At 37.5% G+C, this 19,174-nt stretch overlaps 1 protein-coding gene across 5 annotated transcripts in view; it reads right to left on the reverse strand.

Moving 5' to 3' along the window:
• LOC126479561 (DNA polymerase epsilon subunit 2) overlaps window positions 1–19,174 on the reverse strand; it is a 163,898-nt gene that overhangs the window by 31,322 nt on the left and 113,402 nt on the right. For all 5 annotated transcript variants that reach the window (XM_050103795.1, XM_050103798.1, XM_050103797.1 and 2 more), the window contains exons 6-7: window positions 390–531; window positions 47–282 (exon numbers count right to left, since the gene is read on the reverse strand). In XM_050103795.1, coding sequence (XP_049959752.1) covers window positions 47–282; window positions 390–531 — 378 coding nt within the window. The remainder of the gene's footprint in view (window positions 1–46; window positions 283–389; window positions 532–19,174) is intronic.

The raw sequence follows: 19,174 nt of genomic DNA on the forward strand, positions 1-19,174 counted from the left end.
CTAGACTACTGACACTGAAAGCAAAGTGGCTTTCATCTGAACGTACCTGGGAAGAATGCTAGCAAAAGCAGGATCAACAGGGCCAGGAATGAATATGAATTTGCTATTTGCTGTTAATTTAGGAAACTGAACAATCAAATCCCCTAGAATTTTAAATTTTTCCTTAAGGAGATAAGCATGTGCACTGCCATGCTGTGATGAGAGGAAATTGCCCATCAGCACAAATGCCACTGGTGGACATTCTGAGTAGCCCTGAAATAATGTTGAAAGCTTTTCTAATACCTGAAAAACAAAATTGGCATTCTTGAGTGACAAACCATGCAAGTGTGTTTTCAGCTTTTTAGTAATACGACTGCAGCAGACATTGTTAGATGTGAAATCCTCAGTACCTTAACATTGTCTAGCCAAACATCAGCAATAAATACAATGGTAGCATCCTCATTTTCCTCTTCTATTTTAAGCAGCTTCTTTGACAGCTTCAGACTTTTGCTGGAAGGACCTCCAAATGTGTTCATGTTTCCAAAATAATCTCTGTTTGACAAAGAATAAGTAGGTCACTGGAGAACTGAAAACTGTAAAGAACTATGGCATAAATACTTTTCTTTTATCCAGAGCAAATTGATGTAAGTATAATTTACACAACATTCACTCAAAAATAAAACTTTTAGCTGTTAATGACATGCAAAAGGTAGAAGATACAAAAATTTTATCTCCAGTCTCATTAACTCTTCAACACTTGATGACAGCCACAGAGGGTGTGACTGTCAGCATGAGAGAGCCCCACTGTATATGGAAATAATGCCAGCAAATGAACACACATGAGCTTACATTACTTTTTGCCTGAAATATATAATTTTATGTAAGAAAAGGTAAGTGCCTTTTACTACATCTCTGGTCTGAAAAAGAAACAATTTTCTTTCTGTATTATGCATTTTCGGGAAGGGGGGGGGGGGGTGTAGATTAGAAGAAAGGAACTGCTGTAATTTCGATTGGTTGGATTACATTACACTACATGAATGCGTGGCATCTGTTCTTTCAGATATGTCTGACAGAATAGACAATACACGGAATCTGAAGCTGTGATACATCATGTGTAAATTGAAGGTGGAGGTGGGGAGAAAGGAACTGAAAAGGATTACAGATGTCAGCTGCATTAACATTACGCGGAATCAGTGGCGACGATCGAAAATGTGTACCGGACTGGGATTCGTACATGGGATCCCCTGCTTACTAGGCAGGTGCATTAACCACTGCACCTCCAAGACAGAGCATTATTACAACTGTGCAGATTATTCGGCACATCTCACAGCCGATCCACATTTCCACTGAACGCCACCTGTTCATTTGAGTGCATCGTGTTGAAAAGAGCAGACACCAAACATTCATGTAATAATTCGCCTAGATGGGCACTGGTTCCGTATTCCTCAATGTGGATGCACAAGTACATCCGACCTGCTGTGGGAATCTGAGTAGCAAGCATGGAAGAAATCGACAGGGTCTGCGGATAGGTGGTACTTGGTGGAATATGCATTCTGACATCAGTAATTCCTTTCCTTTCCTTTCTCCACACCTCCAGCTTCAATTTACATTCAAATCACACTACATGGAAAACAAAACAACTTGTAGGAAAGGTCACATATTAACACTTAGGTTTTATCTGGTGATTAAGTACTCCATAAAGAAAGGTATGAAAGCAAAGGACATTCACACCGATTTCCAGAATACACTGGGGGACTCTGCTGCTCCTTCATATTCAACTGTTGCCAAGTGGACAAATGAATTTAAATTTCTTCAGGAGAGCTTAGATGATGATCTGTGCAGTGTCACTACTCCAGAAATCATTGCAAAAGAGTGCACAAAATGGTCAAGGAGGATCGCCAATTGAAACTGCGTGAAATTGCTCGTGCTTGCCAGATGTTGTCTGAAAGGGTATATCACATTTTAACTGCAGAATTAGAAATGAGAAAATTACCTGCAAGATGGGTGCCGCGACTCTTTGACACTGGATCAAAAATGCATGAGAATGGACATATAGGAATAATATTTGACCCATTATAGGAGAAATAAAGAAGATATTTTGCGCCGGTTTGTGACCACAGATGAAACTTGGGTGCACTACTATACCCCAGAGAGAAAACAACAGTCAAAACTGTGGAAACAAGCTAATTCTCTGCCACCAAAGAAAGCACAGACAATTCCTTTGGTGGGAAAGGTCATGGCATCAGTGTTCTGGGATATGAAGGGGAATCTGTTAAGTAGTTTTATCTCCCCACTGGGCAAGCAATTACTGGAGAATACTAAGTTAACCCCCTGGACAAATTGCAACTAAAGATATGCGAAAAAAGGCCAGGTTTAGCAAGGAAGAAAGTCATCTTCCATCAAGACCATGCACGCCCGCACACATGGCGTCGCCATGGCAAAATTACACGAACTAAAGTGTGAATTGTTGCCACACCCGCATTATTCACCTGATATGGCTCCATCAGACTTCCAGCTCTTCCCAAAACTGTTTTTTTTTTTTTTTTTTTTTTTTTTTTTTGGTGGATGAAGATTCACTTCAAACGAAGAATTGATAACCGGAGCTGACAACTATTATGCAGGCCCGGAGGAAATTCAGTTTTGAAATGGGATCAAGGCACTGGAACATCATTGCACCAAGTGTGTTAATCTACAAGGAGACTATATTGAAAAATAAAAAAAGTTTCAGTGATTTAAGTACTTTTTTCCTGTTCCATTCTGAGAACTTTTCAAACCAACCACGTATTTGATTATTCTTTTCATGTACCCACAAATTGTTACCCCCATGTATTAATGTTTCAATGAGTTGACTGATTTCAATTGTGACTCAGCGGTACCGTAATCTTACGTTACTATGTGTTTTGCAGTTTGAAAATACACTATTTTTTTAATATTTAAGACAAGCTGACAATCTTTGCACTTTTTGAGAGGTATTTCAATGAGGTTCTGTTATGGTAGTCATTTTAGGTTTCTCACAATGCCCTTTTGTGCAAAAGTGTTTCACTCAGCATCTTACTAGCAATAGCCTACGATCTGTTTTATGACTATTGTGCACTTTATCTTTAGAAACTTCTTTACAGAGAACATCATTGAAGGATCCTCCTCTGAAGAACTGTTCCTCTAATGTTTGGTCAACTATTCTTCAAAACTTAGCCAAAATTTCTCTGCATGCTCCTGCCCAGAACTAAATGTTTCCTATTTGACATGAGAGACAGTTCCATCTGTATCTAGCTTACTGAACACGCACATCTTCATTTGTTTTACTTGCCCTTTACATTGTTGCTAAGAGTGCCTCACACTGAGAGTAATTCCAATCAGGACAACATCAATTTGTTGCCATCAGATTTATTTCCATTCTGAAATCTTGTTTCCATTTAAATTAGATCATCACCATCTTTCAGTGTTTCTACAAACTGTATTGAAATAAAATGTAGTGACTGCTATACTAAGTCATACCATGCTAGTTAATGTACATCAACTACTTCCAATTTTGCCTATGGTGGTATGTATGGTGGTCAGGAATGGTCTGAAAAGGGTGTTGCTGAGGAGGGTGAGCTGAGGAACAATCGTTAGGAAAAAAATTGATACATTGTGCCTTTCAGAGTTATTTGAGACTGAAGTTAGCTTTTCAGAATGTTTGTCACTACTGTGTGTGTGTGTGTGTGTGTGTGTGTGTTTGTTTGTTTCATGAATTCAAACCATGTGTTGTTCCCGAGAGGCTAAAAGATTCTAACTGGGATTCAATCCCATGACCTTTTTGCTTCCAGGCACTGCTTCACCACTAGACCACAAAGTGTAAATTTCCAATTTTGGAGCAAACTGACATGTCATTGATTAAAATACCCAAATTAAAAGCCTATGCAGTTGTTTCTGTTGCCCTCTTTGGCTATGGTAATCACCCCTGTGCATCCTTTCCAGAAGTTTGTAAAATTGGAATAAATGAGGTCGTTCACTGGTGTTAATTTTGCTATCCATTTGATCAACAAACAGCTACAGAAATATGCTAAAAACACACAGCAGGAAATCAAAAGTGTTTCTTATTCTCTATCTGAAAGCTTTGTGTTTATCCTGCCTAATAACCAAGCACAATATAAAATTCTTCCTGGCTAGCATATGTTTAGAAAGAAAACGGATTTCCTAAAATGTCAGTGTAGCCACACCACAAAAACTGGTAAATTTTGTAAGAGGGTTTAGATCAAGTTATATAGGTTTCATACAATGACTCTGTAGTTTACAAAGTTGTTTTATTACATATTCCAGTTTCAGGCCACTCAACTGTATCAATACTAGTTTAATCTTATTACAATGACATTATAACAAATATGAAAACCTCGTAACTTCATTTTGTTAAATTTTGCATGTCAAGCAAAAAAGGTTGCTTAAAAAGAGGTACACAAAGTTGCTACATATGTGAGTATATTGTACAAGCCTAGTTATTGACCAATTACAGAAATCCATGCACTTTCAAATCTCTCTTTGATTACGTAGTTACTGGAATTAAGAGATTTCGCAGACAGATGGAGTTATGAGGTTCTCGTTGCCTACCATCATAAGATGTTTTGAATATGATATGTAGTAACTCATCAACTTAACAGGTACAAGATATTGTGAGCACCTCTCTGGACCTGTTCAGTTAAAAAGTTATGATGTAATATACACTGAAACACCAAATAGACATGTTTATTCAAATGCAGAGAGATATAAACAGGCAGAATATGGCACTGTGGTTGACAACACCTATATAAGACGACAAGTGTCTGGTGCAGTTAGACCTGTTACTGCTGCTACAATGGGAGGTTATCAACATTTAAGTGAGTTTGAACGTGGTGGTGTAGTCTATGCACGAGCAATTGGACACAGCATCTCCAAGGTAGCGATGAAGTGTGGATTTTCCCATACTACCATTTCACGAGCATGCTGTTAATATCAGAAATCCGGTAAAACATTAAATCTCCGACATCGCTGAGGCCAGAAAAAGATCTTGCAAGAAAGGGACCAACAACGACAGAAGAGAATCATTCAACGTGACAAAAGTGCAACCCTTCCGCAGATTGCTGCCGATATCAATGCATTTCATGAGCGTACCGTTAATATCAGGAATTCGGTAAAACATCAAATCTCTGGGGCCAGAAAAAGATCCTGAAAGAAAGGGATCAACAACGACTGAAGAGAATTATTCAACGTGACAGAAGTGCAACCCTTCCATTAATTTCTGCAGATTTAAATGCAGGGCCATCAACAAGTGTCAGCATGGGAACCAGTCAACAAAACATCATCAATATGAGCTTTTGGAACTGAAGGCCCACTCGTGTACCCTTGATGATAGCACGATACAAAGCTATACGCCTCGCCTGGCCCCGTCAACACTGACATTGGACTACTGATGACTGGAAACATGTTGCTTGATCAGACAAGTCTGATTTCAAATTGTATCAAGCGGATGGATGTGGACGTGTACGGGTATGGAGACAACCTCATGAATCCATGGACCCTGGATGTCAGCAGGGGACTGACTATTCAAGATGGTGGAGGCTCTGTGATGGTGTGGGGCATGTGCAGTGGAGTGACATGCGATGCCTGATACGTCTATATACGACTCTTGACAGGTGACACATATGTAAGCATCTGTCTGATCACCTGCGTCCATTCATTCATGTCCATTTTGCATTTCAATGGACTGTAACAATTCCAGCAGGACAATGCGACACCCCTCATCTTCAGAATTGCAGCAGAGCAGCTCCAGAAACACACTCCTGAGTTTAAACCGTCCTGCTGGCCACCAAACTCCCCAGACATGAACATTATGGAGCATATCAGGGATGTTGCAGTGTGCTGTTCTGAATAGATCTCCATCCCCTTGTACTCTTGTGGCTTTATGGACAGCCCTGCAGGATTCATGGTGTCAGTTCCCTCCAGCACTACTTCAGACATTAGTCGAGTCCATGCGATGTTGTGTTGTGGCACTTCTGCATGCTTGCAGTGGCCCTACACAACATTAGGCAGGTGTACCAGTTTCTTTGGTTCTTCAGTGTATATACAATTATCTGATGACAACATGGTAGTAAATCTAAGCCCAGAAATGATTCCATTGAGTGACCTGACACTGAAATATATAATAGAAGATTTAAAATACAGTCGCTGAATTTACCTAAGGCAGTACGTCTAGTCGGTTTAAGTTTACCCTATCAGAGTAGTGCGGAGTGGCTCACCACAAACTACTAGGGTGATCCACATTTCATCATGGTTATAATGGAGGTGACCAACATCTGATCACAATTTTAAGGGTGATATCGTAGCAATAAATTTCAGCTGCATGACTGCATAATATTTTCTTGGAATGGATGACAATGGAGATATAAATACAAAAACAAACACTTGTACATTTTGCTTACTTTTACTATATTATGTCATATGGTACCAAATTTTGAGTAACTCCACAAACAAACAAATATGTCATATATAATGTAATAATAATAATAATAATAATAATAATAATTATTATTATTATTTATGTTTCAGCTTTTGATTTAGTTTTCCTCTTTATCACTTGAAAGGGAGTAGTGCTTCCATTGAGTTCCAAGTTTTGAATTTGACTTACTTAGTGGAGATAAAGTATTATTCTGCTTGCAGAGTCTATGGTGGAAGGAAATGAGGTAAAACAAGTTTTACTTTTCTTCAATAATTGTTTCTACATCTACATCCACACTCTGCAAACCACCATGAGATGCAAGGCAGAGGGTACATCCCGTTGTCCCAGTTATTAGGGTTTCTTCCTGTTCCATTCATGTGTGAAGCATGAAAAAGAATAAAGGTCTGGAAGTCTCTGTGCAGGCAGCAATTATTCTAATCTTACCATCAACAATCCCTATGTCAGCGATATGTAGGGGCCTGTAGTATATTCCCACAGTAATCATTTAAAGTTGGTTCTTGAAACTTTGTTAATGGTCTTTCTCAGGATAGTTTACCTCTTACCTTCAAGGGTCTTCCAGTTCAGTCCCTTCAGTACTCCCACAGATTAAACAATCCTGTGGTCATTCGTGCTGTCCTTCTGCGTATACATTCAATATCCTCTGTTAGTCCTATGTGGTACAGGCCCACACACTTGAACAATATTCTACAATCAGTCGCACAAGTGATTTGTAAGCAATCTCCTTCGCAGATTGATTGCACTTCCCCATATTTCTACCAATAAACCAAAGTCTACCACCTGCTTTAGCCATGATTGAACTGATGTCATCATTCCATTTCATATCCCTACAAAGTGTCACATCCAGGTATTTGTATGAATGGTTAATTCCAACTGTGACTCATTGATCTTTAAGTCATAGGATACTACATTTTTTTCATTTTGCGAAATGCAAAATTTTACATTTCTGAACATTTAGAGCATGTTACCAATCTCTGCACCACTCTTTAATCTTATCAAGATTTGTCTGAATATTTATGCAGCTTCTCTCAGATAGTACTTCATTATAGATAACTGCATCCTCTACCACAATCCTGATTTTAATATTAATATTGTGTGCAAGATCATTAATATGCAATATGAACAGCAAGAGTACCCAACACATTTCCCTGGAGCACACCCAAGGTTACTTCTATATCTGATATCTAAATGATCCATAAAACTGAAAGCAGCATATGTAAATTCCTCCAAGTTTTTGCAATTTATATATTAACACTTCATTAACTCAATATACATCTATCATGATGAGCTTGTTTCAACATTTTTGCCTTTACAAGTTATGATTGAAAATTTTTCATAAAAATGTATGATAAAATTATGTTGCTTGTTTATGTCTCAGCTTTTATTATGTATCTCACATATTGCATCCTGGAGCATCTTTTTGACTGTCTCACGGGGATATTGGTCATGCTTATAGCATGTGCACTGCCATGCTGTGATGAGAGGAAATTGCCCATCAGCACAAATGCCACTGGTGGACATTCTGAGTAGCCCTGAAATAATGTTGAAAGCTTTTCTAATACCTGAAAAACAAAATTGGCATTCTTGAGTGACAAACCATGCAAGTGTGTTTTCAGCTTTTTAGTAATACAACTGCAGCAGACATTGTTAGGTGTGAATTCCTCAGTACCTTAACATTGTCTAGCCAAACATCAGCAATAAATACAATGGTAGCATCCTCATTTTCCATTTATACGGCACTTTTGTTGGACAGTTTTCTCCAGCAATACTTATAACTTTACAATGAATTTTATTTGTGGGAAAACCAGCAATAATAAATACATTCAAATAGAGAATAACTATTTTTTTTCTTTTTCCTACAGATATTTGTGTTGGGTACTCTACTGTCTTATGTGTCAGGAAGTGTTGAAAATTTATTGTTTTCCTTTTCTTTTAGGATGTAAATAAAGTTTTATAGATATTTTTTACACTTTAGTTCTGTTTGTTCATTTAAAATTTCATTTGGGTGTGCGTTTGTGTGGGTGTAAATTTCCAGTTCTTCCATGATATTATACGAGAACATTCTTTGGGTACCCTACGTAGAATTTTTACTGTATTTTCTACTTTTTTTTTTTTTTTTTTTTTTTTTTTTTTTTTTTTTTTTTTTTTTTTTTTTACTTTATGTTTTTGGTTTCACTTCAAGACAAATAAAAGAGAACAGAATACTCAACACAAATATCTTTGTGCAAGAAACAAAAAGTTATAGTTATACTATCTTTGGAATGTATTTATTATTGCTGATTTTCAGCAAATAGAATACATTATAAACATGTAGGCATCACTGGAGAAAAATGTCAAATATACATCTGTGTTACATAAATGCTATTATAAATGTGACCGATAGTACCCAGAGACAATCAGTCAAAATTATCAAGTGTAGACTACAACCCACTATGTATCGCTCACGTAGGAAATGCCAAGACAAGATAAGCCTAATTACAGCAGGAACATATGCACTCTTCGAGTGCACAACATGTGAATGTATCTGGCAGAAGCCCTAATAATGGTACAATGGGAAGTACTCTCTGCCAATCACTTCACAGTGGTTTTCACAGTACAGATATAGATACCTCATATATTTATCAGTTATTACCAACATGGTGGTTAGGAGAGAGAGAGAGAGAACGCTTGAATATAAAAGCGAAAGTTTCTACAGTTAGAGCCAGCTAACATAAAAGTTTTCTGGCTCTGACGTTTCTTTTGGAATTAGGGTGAAATATAAGAGAAGCAACTGTCTTCACCTTCAGAACTTTATTTGATACTGATAGCAACCATACGCAGATTGCACAATAGACAGGAGAAGAAGAAATTTGATAGTTTCTTTTTATGAGTTATACCCTTAACTACCATGATAGCATTGTTTGCCTAGTCAACAAAACTTTCTGATTAACACCTACCAGATCATCATATTCGCTTACTGCAACATCATATTCGCTTATTGCAACATTCTTGCAAGACAGTTTCACTACCCTCAAAATTCTTGAAATAGCGAGGTATATTATTTGCCGAACACTTTGAATTTCTGCTATTGAAGTTCCTTTAACACAATCATCACTTCCTTTACTGAGCAAGAGGCAGCTCTGAAAGAATGCATTGTGACAATCTATTTGAATGAATGTTATTCATACAAGACTGCCACGAAATGGTCAACATGGTACCACTAATGCATCACCAGTAATCAGAAGCATACTAAAATTATCTTCTCTGTGGTAAGAACACAACAAGGTTGCAAAGAATAAGCAGTGGAAGATATTTTTAACTTCCTCTTGTATTTCGCTTGTCTTGAAAGCCCTTACACGTTACACTCATCCCTCTCCATGTTCTGATAATTTTTTTTACTATTTTTTGTAGTTTTTATTTCTTAAACATTATTATTCCTTGACTGACATAACAGAAAATCTTGGGTGGAATATGAACAACTATACACTTATCTTGACACACCATGAAGGTGTTTATCACTCATTTTCATACCAAATACTTGAAACAGAGGACAAGGACCAAGACACAATCTTGTTACTTTCAAGATTCACTTGCTCAGCATTTTCTGACTGACACATGAAAGCTGACTTCAGGCATGTTGTACATGCCTGATTGCAGCAAAGTACCAAATTGTATTATTCTTCAAACTAAGTCTGCACCACAATACACTAATGGCAGAGTGTATCATCCAGCTTTGATCTCACTGGAAGTGGCTGAAAATGTTCTCAAAGTTCTCCCAAAATGTGAATACTGAAATTTAACATATCAATGAAACGATTATCAGCATTAAGAGAACCAAGAAAATTCAATCAGCAGACAAGAGCAGTTCTAAGGTTATAAGATCATCCAAGGGCCAATAAATGTTATGATGTTGTCTACAAACAGGTAGGAAAATTGGTTGGCAGACAGGCTGCACAAAGAAGCTTTGGATCATGAGCAGTTTTACCAACACAGCTATATGAGCTTTTAAAGTACTTACTTATAACAGAGTTACCACACTTACACATTAAATATCTTCAGAACAATGTTCTGAACACATATTACAGTAATTTTTTATGTGCTACTCTTTAAGTGACTCCTTGGTACCAATTTGTAAAGCCAGCTGTAAATTTCCCTGAACTACACTCGCAACATCATGCCAACTTACTTCCTATTCAATGAAAAATACTTTCAAAAAGCCTATTGGTCATATTGGTCAGCAATGGACATTATTCACCAGTTACGAAATTTATACATGAAACATTTCGAATAAACATATCTGTATCAATGTGTAACAACATATTTGTTATATGGTCCTAAATAATAGAACCAAATCTTTTTAGTGCATCATGTCTTATTGGTCTAAAATACGCAGGTGGTTTGGAAAGTTCTCGGAATGGAATAGAAAAAATGTACTTACATCACTGAAACTTTTTTTATTTTTCAATGTAGTCTTCTTGTAGATTGACGTTCTAGTACCTTGATCCTATCTCGAAAATGAGTTTCCACCAGGTCTGCAAAATAGTTATCAACTCTGGCTATCAGTTCTTCATTTGAAGTAAATCTTCGTCCACCAAGAAAAATTTCCAGTTTTGGAAAGAGGTGGAAGTGTGACAGAGTCATATCAGGTGAATAAGGCGGGTGTGGCAACAATTCATACCTTAGTTCACGTAATTTTGCCATAGTGACGGCACGTGTGCGGGCGCGCATTGTCTTGATGGGTGATGACTTTCTTCCTTGCTGAATCTGGCCTTCTTTCGCATATCTTTTGTTGCAATTTGTCCACGTTAGTGTAGTATTCTCCAGTAATTGTTTGCCCAGAGGGGAGATCATTTACAAATTAGAATCCCCTTCGCATTTCAGAACACTGATGCCATGACTAGACCTTGGACTTTCAGATTCTAAAAATTGTAAATTAGGTACTTAAAATAGGTTCTATCACTTACAAAATAGTTTATAAAAATTAGAAAATAGGTGACCAAAATATGACACTTTATTGTCCAGAAAGATAAATAGATTGACAAAACTCCACATTATATTATTGTCTATGTCCATAATTACAGTCACAGTAAATAACTAACACTTTCTCCAGATTTTCCATTGAGAAACTGCATCTCCTGTCTGTTAATAACATCTTAAATGCCGAGAATGAGCGATACACGCAAACAGATGTCACCGGAGCATATTTAAACGATGACATTAGGTGTGCACCCTCATGTTCTGTTGATTTACCTAATAAGATGTCAGCCACTGTGCAGAGGATGGTCAGTCCTGGGTGTTGGAATTGATTGTATGATGATTGTACCAGATGGTAAATTACAGCATCATCTGCAAACAACCTAAGGGAGCTGCTCAGATTATCACTTAGATCATTTATATAAATCAGGAACAGCAGAGGGCCTATGACACTACCTTGTGGAATGCCAGATATCACTTCTGTTCTACTCGATGATTTACCATCTATCACTACAATCTGTTACTTTTCTGAGAGGAAATCACGAATCCAGTCACACAACTGAGACGATACTCCATATGCATGCAATTTGATTAATAGTTGCTTGTGAGGAATGGTATCAACAAATCTAGGAATACGGAATCGATCGGAGATCCCTTGTCGACAGCACTCATTACTTCATGGGAATAAAGAACTAGCTGTGTTGCACAAGAACGATATTTTCTGAATCTGTGTTGGTTATGTATCAATAAGACATTTTCTTCAAGGTGATTCATATTGTTCGAGTACAGTATATGCTCCAAAATTCTACTGCAAATTGAGGTCAGTGACGTGGGTCTGTAATTCAATGAGTTACTCCTATTTCCTTTCTTGAATATTGGTGTGACCTGTGCTACTTTCCAGTCTTTAGGAACAGACCCTTCGTCAAGTGAACGATTGTATACGACTGCTATGAAAGGCGCTATTGTGTCTGCATACTCTGAAAGGAACCTGATTGGTATACCATCTGGACCGGAAGACTTGCCTTTCTTAAGTGATTTGAGTTGTCTCACAACACCTAAGATATCTACTTTTATGTCACTCATGCTAACAGCTGTTCTGGTTTCGAATTCTGGAATATTTACTTCGTGTTCTTTCGTGAAGGAATTACAGAAAACTGTATTTAGTAAACTCCGCTTTAGTGGCACTACCATCGGTAACATTTCCATCGCTATCGCGCAGTGGCGGTATTGACTGTTTTTTGCCACTGGAGTACTTTACACACGACCAGAATCTCTTTGGGTTTTCTACCATATTTTGAGACAATATTTCATTGTGGAAACTATTAAAAGCATCTCACATTGACATCTGCACTAAATTTCGAGCTTCCGTGAAACTTAGCCAGTCTTGGGGATTTTGCATTCTTCTGAATTTGGCATGCTTTTTTCGTTGCTTCTGCAACAGTGTTCTGACGTGTTTTGTGTAACATGGTGGGTCAGTCTCGTCTCTTATTAACTTAAGCGGTATGAATCTATCTATTGCTGTTGATATTGTATCTCTGAATTTGAACCATATCTGGTCTACACTTACATAATTAGCTTGCAAGGAATGGAGACTCACTCTTAGGAAGGCATCAAGCGAATTTTTATCTGCTGTTTTAAATACATATATTTTGCGTTTATTTTTAGTGGTTTTGGTTGATATGGTTTTGAGCCTTGCTACAATGACTGTGTTCACTAATCCCTGTATCCGTCATGACGCTCTCTATTAGATCAGGATTATTTGATGGCTTTATTAAGAAAGTGAGGAACTGTTTCCTGGTTAGTCTTTTTTAGCTCCTTGCTGCTGATCAGATGAGGTACAGAGTGAGTGTCAGGATCTAACCTTCCAACATTCAAAGTAACCACATATTGACCTTGTCTGTCAGTTGTCTCATGGACAGAGAGATCCACATGTATGAATCGCCTATATCTTCCCTTATCCTGCTCAATGTATTTTCATATAAAGTATTTAAACAGCTCTTTCTCAGTGTGGATTCTGATGGAATACTTCGGTGACAGTATTTCTCTAGAAAACTTTTGAACTGGCTATTTTCAACTGCATTTAATGGTATGTTTGCTGCAACAATGGCTCGACACAGGTCAAGATGAAGTTCATTTTTGTTTGTTGCTTTTGGTTTAGTCACAAACTTTTGTTTCAGGTTTGATTTATTTTTTAAATTTGCCTGGTTTTAAATTCCGGCAAACAAGCTGACTTAAATGCGACCTCTGTTCAGAACGTACCTAAAACAAAAAGAAATGAGAAATACTTTGTCGAAGAATTTATGTACGAGATCTGCTTGGCTTTGCTTTCTTTGGAGCGGAGAATCAGCATGTTTCCACTGCTCTGACTGTTGTTTTGTCTCTGGGGTATAGTAGTGCACCCAAATTTCATCTGTGGTCACAAACCGGCGGAAAAAAACCTTGTTTGTTTCTCCTAAAACGGGCCAAACATTGTTCCAGTATGTCCATTCTCATGCTTTTTTGATCCAGTGTCAAGAGTCATGGCACTCAACTTGCAGATAATTTTTTCATTTCTAATTCTTCAATTAAAATGTGATATACCCTTTCAAATGACATCTGGCTAGCACGAGCATCTTTATGCACTTTTAATCGGCTATCCTCCTTGCCCATTTTGTGCACTTTTGCAATGATTTCTGGAGTAGAGACACTACGCGGATCATCATCTAAGCTCTCCCGACCAAATTTAAATTCATTTGTCCACTTGGCAACAGTTGAATATGAAGGAGCAGAGTCCCCTAGTGTATTCTGGAAATCGGCATGAATGTCCTTTGCTTTTGTACCTTTCTTTACAAAGTATTTAATCACTGCTTGAATCTCGATTTTTTCCATCTTCACAAATCACTATACGAGTAAAACAACAGAGCCATGTCACCACCGCAGCTCTCTTCCAAGAGCACTGACGTGGCACGTGTTTACAGGCAACAGCCCAATGAATATCACATGAACAACTCATTGCATTAGTGCTGACCTCTCATGGTGATTCTGAGAACTTTTCACACCACCCTCGTATATCTTGCAATTTCTCACTTCCTTCCATTCTAATAATTGTATAATGTTAACAATTGGACTACAGAAAGAGAACCACCTACTTTTTCACGATGTGCTGTTTAACAGAAGCTCCAACAGTTACAGTTTCTATTGGATAATGGTGAGACTAACTTCAGCTCTGTACATCAAACCTTCACCATCCATTCAGAGGGATTTCACACTGAATGCCCTGGTGCACAAGGATTATGGCAAACAGAGAGAAAGCAACACTAAAGAATTACAATGCCTAAAATTGTTTTACGAAGTAATGGGCACTCTGAGCCACAAAAAGAGAGGCAGTGTAGCAAACGACTCTTGCTGTGTTAGAGACAAGAGCAGAAAAAAATAATCAAGGGCTGATATACAAGGATCATTTCAGAAGTTTCGCACCCTGTAAGGTAGAACTGAAGAAAATAATTTATTTTGCAAAATACCTTCTATATAATCTCCATTTTTGCTTATGACAACTTCTCAATGTTTGGCAACTTCCGTATTCTGGAGAGGGCACCTTCATTGTTGAACTGTCTAATTACTCGGGTCACCTCACTGGATGACTCATCAGTTGTATCAAAAAGTTCTCCATTGGAGTTGTTCCTTCAATTTGGGAATTAAATCAAAGTTGGTGTGCTCACATCAGGACTGTATGGTGGGTGGGGAAGTATTTCCTATCCATATTTGTTGAGCATTTCTCTCACTGGTAAGGCAATATGCTGTCTTGCATTATTGTGCAAAAAGAGGACAGCAGCTGCAAGCGTGTCAGGTCTTCTTTTGTAGAAACGACCTGCAGTACGGGCCTGTTACATGGATCCCGTGGGGCACTATTTGCAGCTATGACTCCATTCATGAAATACACCAAGATTATTATCAGTTCAGGCATTGAGAGTTGGAACTTTTCTATGGAGGCAACTGAGACTTCAGTTCCGGCTCAAAATCTCATATCTATATTTCATCAAGGGCAACAATCCTATTTATAAAATTTTAGAAACTGTGCTCCTTCTGTTTGATAACAATGAAGCAATTCTTCTGCGATTCCTTTGTGGCCTGCTTTCTGCTCTTCACCCATATCCTGTGGAATCCATTTTGCAGCAACTTTTCAGTTATAATTCTTTAAACTGAAGTGACAGATATTTTGGCATCATATGCAATTTCTTCATATTTTTTGGTGAACCTCCCTCAAAATGTCTTTAATAATAAACTGTCTGTTGCAGTTTATGGCCTTCCACTTTTTGCATTGTCCTCAGTGCTTACCCAACCTTCATGGAAACAAGCAGATCACAGTGATACTGTGCTACTATCCACTATACTATCTGCACACACCTCTCTTGATATGTTGTGAATTTCCATTGGGTTCTTTCCATGCAAGGACTTGATTCTGATGTAGGTACTCTGATAACTACATTTGATCAGACCTGACTTGTACAAGTCCAGTATAAACATGATGTCCAATATGGATCATGCCCAAGAACAAAAATGTCAGCTTTTGAAAATAAAAGATAAACTATGCCTCCAAATACTTTGCTTGTACAGCATGTTGGGTGTGGCCAGTTCATCATGACAGCTGAAGAAAGGTGTATAGAGCTTCACCAAAACACCAAACTGAATCTTCAATTAAGTGGTCTTTTCAAAGCAGCAAACTAGAAACACTTAATAAAGTCTTACTAATCATTGTCTCCAACAGAGTTGAGAGTTTTGAGGAAGCAGACAGGCAGAGTATGGAATGCTGCAACCCAGAGAAAATGCACAACCACATATAAAGGAGCACTCAGCATTGGGAATTAACTCCGTTACAAGTAACAACAAATGGAGATAAACACGCTGTTGTCTAGATTTCAACAGCATTATAATCACATCTGAGACCATTGCTCATAGTACCTGAAAATGAAAACTGTAGCACCCTTTAAATACTTGGTGTGGTGCGACACCCTTTAAATACTTGGTGTGGTGCGACACCACATTCATTCAGAATAGCATGTTACACTCATACTTCTTCCTCTCAAGCTGGTGAAAGCTGTGCATGTAAAAACATTGTTTATGCATATTTGAGCAAAGAACTTTCCACTGTGTGCGCTGTGGTTTGACGATGTATGTACAGATGTGGTGAAAGAAGTGTGAGCACAGAATATTGTCAAGACACTTTGGCATCGCAGCTTGGCCATGTCTTGGATGGTACAAAGCAAGAAGTGCTGGCGATAATGACAAGGCCCAGAAACAGTTGAATAAAGCTTAGCAAAAATATTATTCTTTTCTGAAATTCTGTACAGGAATTATTATATGTAACGATTTATGCAAATTGTGGATTGAAAGCAGACCTGTCCAGCCACATTTGTAAACATTCTAATATATTATAAAATACAGAAGAGTTACTGAAAGACATTTACCTCACTTAATAGCTTGCATAGTTCAGAGTTCTCTTACAGTCCTGAACCTTCTTCAGAATGTGAAGTAGTCTTATGGCAATGCAGAGCAGGTCCACTTAGACCAGCTACAGAACTTGGAAGGGGAAAGCTGATTCCAGCTGAATGCTTAAAAGTGTTAAAAATTTTTTTTGCTTTTACTGTCAATTTCTTTTGGATAATCTGATGGTGCTACAAAGTCCAACGGCGAACCTGGACATGACTACTATGTTATAGTTTGAAACCTTATCCGTCCTTACTTGGGTTCTGCCAAATTATTCCAATAAATGCTAGGATGATGCCCACTTATAGGCTGTGGTATACTTTTTCTCATCATTTATTACAAATTGTGAAATGAAGTCAATTATCAAGCAGTAGTATAAAATAGCGTGAAATGGGACTAATCCTGGGAAAAAGTTCCAATGTAATTTCTTTCTCTTACTTTCAAAGTACGCTGTTATCCTCATTGTAAAAGAATTCGTTAGTCCAAAAATTTTTATGTTACACTGGCAACATAGTTTAGCCAGTTGTTCATTTCTTCTAAAAATTAGAATCTCTAAAATATCAGTGACAGTAAGCAGTGATTGTGTTTACAGCCTGAAGTCATTTAATTCCTGAACTGCTATCTTTTGGTGAGTGAAGGCATTAAAAAACTAATAGCACTTGTATTAAAATTCATATTTTTTATATATATTTAAGGTTTTTCTGGATGTTAATAACTTGAAAATTGAGTTATTAAGGACACGGTTCGGAAACAATGTCAGGTCATTTCCTGTACCATTTTTGTCCTTAGGAACTCTTATTCTCATGCATACTATATACTTAAACAGCATTTCTTGATGCTTGTATAATTCTGAGGCCTAGATAATATACATCTCTTTAGGTTAGACCTACATGAAACAGTGCTAAGGCATTAAAAAAGGAGGTCATCACCTTGTTGATGAAGACACTATGAAGAAGGCTCCTGATGCTGTTTCTAGAGGAATGACCATAAGAAAAGATGGATAACAGTTCAAAATGTCTAAATCAGTGCTTTTTTGATACATGAACAAAAAATTATGGGTACCAAGGTGAAATAAGTTTTAAGAAGGAGGGCACCCAAACTGTTCTTTCCATAGCTACTGAAGATGAAGCTATTAGATGTTTAGTGAAGTGCTATGAGTGGGGATATCAACTTAGTGCTATTAACTTAAGTTATTTTGTAAAACACTACCTTGAAAAAGACGGCAGAATTGTAAAATGTTTTAAAAACCAGGCAGAAGGAAAAACTGTCACAATGGATGTGCCAAATTTATTAAGCGAAGTTGGGGAGGCGTTTCACTAAAAACTGTGAATATTACTTTTTTAAGCTCAGATAAATATGTTAATGGCAGCTCATCAGGTGCAATAATTAATTAGGATGAGAAAGCTCTTTGAGATTATATTGGTCAATGTGAACTAATTTTAAAGAAACACTGTTAGTACATAGAACAAATAATGAACCAAAGTAAAAGTAATGTGTCAGTAATAATTTCAGCTACTGCCTCTGCAAAATTATTACCTCCGTACTTCATTTACATCACTACATATTTGTACGACTTGTGGTGTGAAAACTGGAACTTTCTAAAACCTTATTAAACCTGTTTGGATGGACAGAAGCATTTTTCTAGACTGGTTCCAAAGAGCTATAGCCTCTTCTCATAGAATTGAGGAGCAAAAATGTTGTTATAGGTGATAATTTGAGTTCATATTTGTCTCCAGCCATGGTAAAACTATGTGAAGAACTCAACATTACTTTTGTGTGTCTTCCAGTGAACTCCACACACCCAACTTGGCCATTACACATCGCACTATTCCTGCCAATGAAATGGAACTGGCGTAAGGTGCTTGAAAATCCCAAACCAATGCTAATACATCTGATGAACGAATTTTTCCATCACCTCCGAAAAGAGCACTTCATATGATGCCCAAATCCCTAGAACACGATATAAAATCACGATTTAATAAGGTGGGCATATGTCCTTTAAACAGAAATAGAGTCTTAGATTTGCTGTCTCCTGAACCTGAAGACAAAAATGACAATGAAAAGGATTCTTCTGAAAGAAATGTGTTATGATCAAGAAGACATTATGGCCAAAAAGTCCCATAAAACAAGCTGAATGTTCCTGTTGGGCGAAGTATTATGCTCGACAAATTCAAGAGCAGTTACAAAGAATATTCTGATACTGAAGTGGAAGATACTGATGGTGTCCATGATGTCACTGATGAAGACACTGAACCAAATGGTATAAATAAGTCTTTCCTTAGAAGCAAGCTGGGACAAGGTGAATTTTTATTA

This window comes from Schistocerca serialis, chromosome 1 (genome assembly GCF_023864345.2).
Source record: "Schistocerca serialis cubense isolate TAMUIC-IGC-003099 chromosome 1, iqSchSeri2.2, whole genome shotgun sequence".
Taxonomy (NCBI): domain Eukaryota; kingdom Metazoa; phylum Arthropoda; class Insecta; order Orthoptera; family Acrididae; genus Schistocerca; species Schistocerca serialis.